General features: G+C 42.2%; 1 protein-coding gene across 3 annotated transcripts in view; it reads left to right on the top strand.

Moving 5' to 3' along the window:
- Window positions 1-327: 327 nt before the first annotated feature.
- Window positions 328-6,499, top strand: part of LOC308152406 (peripheral plasma membrane protein CASK) — a gene marked incomplete at its 3' end in the record, with an annotated part of 42,063 nt that continues 35,891 nt past the window's right edge. For all 3 annotated transcript variants that reach the window (XM_080525383.1, XM_080525382.1, XM_080525381.1), the window contains exon 1: window positions 328-444. In XM_080525383.1, the coding sequence (XP_080381509.1) occupies window positions 386-444 (59 nt within the window). In that variant the 5' untranslated portion in view covers window positions 328-385. The remainder of the gene's footprint in view (window positions 445-6,499) is intronic.

Raw genomic sequence — 6,499 nt, 5'->3', positions numbered from 1 at the left:
GTTTTGTGCAAACGAGTGAAAAATCTCCGCGCCCTCGGCTCTGGTCGGCGGATTAAAGCCAGCCGGGAGAGAAGGAGAAGGTGGGGCCGCCGAGGAGTGTCACAACGTCCTAAACCACCGTCTGTAGCCCAGCGCGCCCGCTGGATAGCGGCACCGGGAAAGCCACCCAAAAGGTTTTCCTATTGGGGACAATTATTTGGAAACCTCGAATTATTCGAACATTGCATTGGAATTCTGAAAGGCTGCGGGGATTTTCCGGGCCATTCCCCCCCTCTCCTCCAGCAACGAGGAACACTGCTACACACTTGAGGCCATTGGCTTCACCACAGATAAAACCGTGTGGGGCGGATTTCACGGGGGATAGCATCCCCGTTCGCGCTGCACCATGGCGGACGACGACATTCTCTTCGAGGATGTCTACGAGCTGTGCGAGGTGATTGGGAAGTAAGTGTCACAGCGCATTTTGGGTGGACTAAAGAATGACAATAAATGAAACCAACCGTGTGTGTGTGTGTGTGTGTGTGTGCGCGCGTGCGCGTGCGCGTGTGTGTCAGTCTCTGTATGTCTGTATGTCTTTGTCTGTAAAAAAAAAAGCAATTGCCCGGTAACCTTCGGTAATACATATTTACAGTATGCCAGCTCTAATTGGCTGACTTGTAGGTGAACATTTACAATATGAATAACGGCCCTGGAATAGCCTATCCCCTGATACATTCAAGATTGAAGCCTGATCTTGAGATTCATTGTGCACATCAACATATCCTTCAATGATAGAAACAAATTGGTTATTTTGAATTCAGAGGCCCATGTGTAGAGGGATGTGGATGCCATTGAATTATTGGCCTTCTCTGTAACACACAATAAGTTCATAACCCCTGTGATTGAATATGATATAGGCCTGGGCCCTACAGTGTCAGTGTGTCTCATTGAGTCAGAGCTTCACATTCTCCTACTGTAACTGTCTGATTCAGTGCAAGATGAAAGCGTATACCTGTGTGTTATGATGCTTTGCTTATGATGCTTGCTTATGATGTGCATCCATTCATTCAGCCTTCTCAGATTAACATATTCATGCTGAATCAGAGAGAATGCTAATGGCAATTAATCATTTTTTTGGTTAGAACCGAGATACTACCCTACATGTGGGCTAAGAGTTTCAAAAGCTGTGTCACTCTTCCCCTGTTGAGCTGGGCATCACTATTTAATGTTAGCAGGCTACTGATATTACTAGTAACAATATCCCTGCTATTATTGCACCCGCTACATCCACTGTTACTTCCACTACTCCATCCTACAAATACATGTTACCTCAATTACTACAGAACATGCATCATTTTGACTCCCACTACACACTCAGATTTCATAATAATCATTTAGGCTATAGTAATCATAATAATAATCATCTAGTAAATATCATTAATTTATCATTCAAATATAGGCTGTTGGTCCCTTACGGACCTGATACAGTATGTTCCAGACAATGACATCATATTAAGATGTCACACTGATACTAGAATGTAGGTGCAATGGTCTCAGAAAGGGACTGGAATATCCTTCCAAGAATGCCTTGTTTGACAGCATTTGATCTACAGAATGGATGCACTGGAGTCCCCACCCTATAAGAATTCTGACTACTACTGGTATTGATTTGACTAACCAGAGCTGGCTAATCCTATTGTTGATCTATTATTTAACAGACATAGTAACTATTTTATCCTGATGTCAACTTTGATTGGCAATTATCATTGTAGCAGACCCTGAGCCTAAACAATTCAAACTGTATAGTCAGGCTACTAGACAAGCATTTTATTAAAAAAATGTTCACACTAGGCCTATAACCTGTTCTGGTTCTTCCGATTACTTGTGTTTGATTGAAGGGGAACTCTCGTCTTTGTATATGAGAAGTAGACCAGCCCTACACCAATGTGATTGTCCTTTATGTTCAATTTCGAACCCTACTGAAGCTGCTTTCAACTACCAACAACCCAATATCCCTTTCCCCCCCAGATTTTTGTTGTTTTGCTGATCACATCCCTACACATGGCGAACAGGCAGGCTGCAATCTGGGCGCTAGGCTCTTTCCCTTCCCCCTCCACGCTCCGTGGAGATCTGACGATCCATTAGGGTCCAGGCACAGACACATGCCCTCCGGCCCCTCAGGCCCTGCTCTTTGTCTGGGGCTCTCTGCTCCACTTTACTCCTCAGTGACTGATCCAAGACCTGCCGTGTAAGTCCCAGTCCCAGTGTTGGCCACTGTGGGCTGTGTGCATCAAACTGATCAGGGAACAGCTGGTAATTTCACCACTCAGGGCATCCCTCAATTGAGCCATCACTCACAGAGGGCCGTTAGTCAGAGCGTATACCAAGTCCTGAATGGTCCAAAACCAATATCAGGGCCTCCTTCTTTTCTTCTTTACGTGTTGAGTGAAGAGAATCTTTTTCAAGAGTTATATCTTTATTGTATTTGTATCTATTTTATTTCAATAAGCAGACGCTCTTAATTGGCGACTGACAATTAGACCTAGGCCTAGTGCATTCAAATAACAACCAATATGATGATCACTGTCACAGCCTAAAACACAGGTTGTAGTAAAAGCCTTTGTTTCAGCACAGAAAAAGTAAAACTCCTAAAAAAAACAAAAGTGGACCTTTGGGTTCATCGTCATATCCTAGCTTTGTGAAGGATACTGATCAAAGAGCATTAATATGAAATCATATGAAATCAAACCTCCTCACCAAAGTTTTTGTAATTTCTCACAACCGTGCAGTATACAGATTCAACAAAGTCCTGTAAGTACCGGTGTTCTTTTGGGGAACACTGCCTCTCCTGCAGGAAACTCTGGATCATTGTTTTCAGCACAGGGTTGGGGGAGGCTGAAGAATATCAATCAAGACAATGCAGGTCGAGTGAATGGGACGGCCCTGAGTCCCGAAATATACTTATAAATCATCATCGCTGTCACGACAAGAGAAGTAAGAGAGGCGGCTAACTATTCTACTATTAGCCTACTTACCAATGTCTTAAACATGGGCTCAGACATTTTAGTTGTCGTGTTGGTTCACAGGGAGTGTCAGACTTGAACATTGTTGAATTGCATATCAGGGTTATTTAGTTATTATATCCCTAGAATTAGTTTTGACCAAGTGGCTATGCATTCCTTTTGCTTTCCTATCTAGTCCAATATCCTGACATTTCTGTTAGGACGGACAGTACGCCCACCCAGGATGTCTAATGCTGAAGCCAACACACTTGACCTTTGGCCACTTGACCCTTGACCTATTATCCTTTTAAACAAGTGCATCAGACCAATTATCCCTCTTCCCACTCTTCTATTGTTGTCCCTACACTCTGTTGTCTCTGATCCGGCTTGTGTTGGAGAGGAGTAGGGGTGCAACGGTTCAGTTGGCCCATGGTTCGGTATGAACCTTGGTTTTTGGGTCACTGTTTCGGTTCGGTTTCGGTACGTGTTTTGTGAGTAAGGAGAAAATAAAAATGCTACTATTTATGTATAATAAACTGTTACTTTAATTTATTTTGCTTATACCTATGGAACTTTAACATTCAGACACATTCCAGAATATGACTGGTATAGGCCTATAATATAAAGTATAATATACAAAAAACACTTTCAAATGTAAAAAAATTTAGCAATCCGGGGCTTCCTCAAACTATTTCCATGTTCTCAACTCCGCTCTCCATGAACAAACATTTGAACAAGTTACAGAAGCAACTGCGTTCCAGACAAACTCGACGTCCGACTTAATGGAACGCATCGAAAAACCGACATTCACTAGTGCGTGTGTACTGTGTCTGTGCATGGCGAACCATACGGTTCAATATAAAACCGAGAACCGCTGCACCCCTAGATAGGAGGGGGATGGAAGGATGGTGGGTTTGACGCTTACCTTTTCCCCAGGTAGCACTGTGCTACCATGTCAAATTTTTTTGTAGCACACCAAGAATTTCAGTAGCACAATGAAAATTGCGCAATTTTCGTATGACGACAACAAATTATCATAATCATAACATATCAGAATTATCATAACCGGCTCTTGACACTGTAGGTGTTTATTAATGCCTGTGTGGTGTTATTTTTAAATGTTTACATTTTTGAGTTAGTAATTCATAAAATACAAAGGTTCCATCTCACAGAACATAATGGAATGTAAAAACTTTGACGCTCAATATCTCTGAACTGCCCTAAGCGGAGATAGAACCTTATCATTCTAAACGGAGATAGAACCTTATCATTCTAAACGGAGATAGAACCTTATCATTCTAAACGGAGATAGAACCTTCTCATTCTAAACGGAGATAGAACCTTATCATTCTAAACGGAGATAGAACCTTATCATTCTAAACAGAGATAGAACCTTATCATTCTAAACGGAGATAGACTTTGTATGTTAATATCAAAGAACCATGTTGGAAATAGGTGTTCACACTTTCACATGTCATCCCTTGGATTACTGCTTACTGTCGAACCATGAATAAACTCAATCAATCAATCAATCAAAGATGCAAAGCGGAGATTCCTTATTTGACAGCATCTAGACAACACAGCTCCGAGTCTGCCCAACCAGGTTAATGCCAGCACTCCAAAACCAACTCAGTAATCAATCAGCCAAACAGCAGTGAATATGCAAACCGTATAACACCCATTAATATGCAGCATACACAGGTAAGCCTACCTGGCTTCTGTGATTGTCTTTGGCTGCAGGTCCCGAAGTTAATATGTTGACAAGTTCAGTGATTTATCTCCTATGGTCACTTGTGATCATGAGGGACATGATCCCCATGATCTCTTACTCAGGGACACAGAGGCTCTCACAGTATGAATGAATGAATGGTCTTTATTGTCATTGCTATAGTACAGGTACCAAACAACGAAATTTAGGAGGGGTGGCTCCCCTGGTGTTTTTTTTTTGTCGCACTGGTGCGATTGAATGTATTTCCAAGTCGCACAGAAATATATTCACTCGCAAATGCGACCAAAACAGTCGCACTGTCGAACCCTGCAGAAGGTCAAGTCTAAGGATGACCTGCTTATTGACCTGCTAACTGGGTTTATTGTGAGAGTACTTATATCTGAAATAGTAGTTAAAATGCAATAATAAGTATTATTATATTTACCGTTCATGGAGGAAACATCTCTGTTCAACCTATTATTTTTACCCGAATCGAAACCTGGGGAGAGGAACGGGACGGGACTAATGATTGTTTTCTATCTCTACAAGTTGATAGAGCTCTTGTCTCATCTTCAGTTCTATCTTTTTACCCAATTAGCCTACATCAAAAATTCACTGTGAAAGTAGATTTTTGAGTGCTCAAAATCCTTTGTAATCTGCACACAAGTGGAGGCGGTTGGCCACACCTGAGAGAACATTCTAGAAACATGTCCCCTTCTCTCTGAATCGATTGGAATTGAGAGGAACCCCTCCCCCTCACCACAAGGGTCTCTGTCAGAGTTTGGTTCCTCCGGATCCATGCACTGTTGGCACACACCCAGATAGTGCTAGGCGCCTCTCCTCTCCTCCCCTCATTCTCTCCTCGCCTTGACTATCTCCTCTTGTCATCACCCTTTTTATCCATCTGCTTCGTCAAGCTGGGGTACACTGTCAGTGTATTGGCTCATATAATTTTTGTAACAAAGGTCTATAACTTCAATTTCAATTGGATCAGAGACATGCCGTTTGAATGATTTTGACTAAACAAAGGCCAAACTCGTATTCAGTTACCACAGAGAGTGAAGTGGCCAAGGACTAAACTACATATCCGCTCAGTGAACTCATAGCATAGCCTATAGAGCCATTATTTTAACAGAGCATGGGTAAGGGTCTTTCTCTTTCACTGCGTCATCTGATACTAAAACACACACAACCAGCTTATGTAATCCTGATTATTAGCCATTGTGTCTGGGTGCACGTAAGCACATCAATATGCTGTGCGTGTCAGCTCCAGTTGAAGGGACGGCAAGGCAGGGGTAATTTGAGCCATCTCTGTCCATAAGGACTCTGCATGGGAATAGTAATGCAGAGGAGTGCAATTGGAGTCACCCATTCTGGCTCTGGGGTGCTCATTAGAGCCAGGGATGATATTGGGAATTGGGATATTGTCAGAGTGAGTCTGAATTAGGGAAGTGGTCGTTCCTCTGGCTCTCTTGGGCTCTGCTGATAAACATCAACTGCTGACCACCAATGTTTAATGCTTTGAATCTCAATGGCAACAATTCCACACAATTTAGTTGTAGTATCAGAACAAAGAAATCACACACCAAAAGTAGACACACATTGTATGAAGGTAGGACATATGAAGGCATTGTTATACAGGGATTAATGTCAATTAATGTCAATTAAGGCCTAAACCAAATTGACATCACTAATTTGTCTTGATTGCGGGCTATGCCAACCCATATGATGTCCAAGTGCATGGACATTATTTGTCTTAATACAAATTAAACATGTCTAGTGTATTAATTAATCCAGGTTAGTTCGGTTT

Source organism: Nansenia antarctica, assembly GCF_963989245.1.
Source record: "Nansenia antarctica genome assembly, chromosome: 3".
Lineage (NCBI taxonomy): Eukaryota > Metazoa > Chordata > Actinopteri > Argentiniformes > Microstomatidae > Nansenia > Nansenia antarctica.
This window is presented reverse-complemented; position numbering and strand designations above follow the sequence as displayed.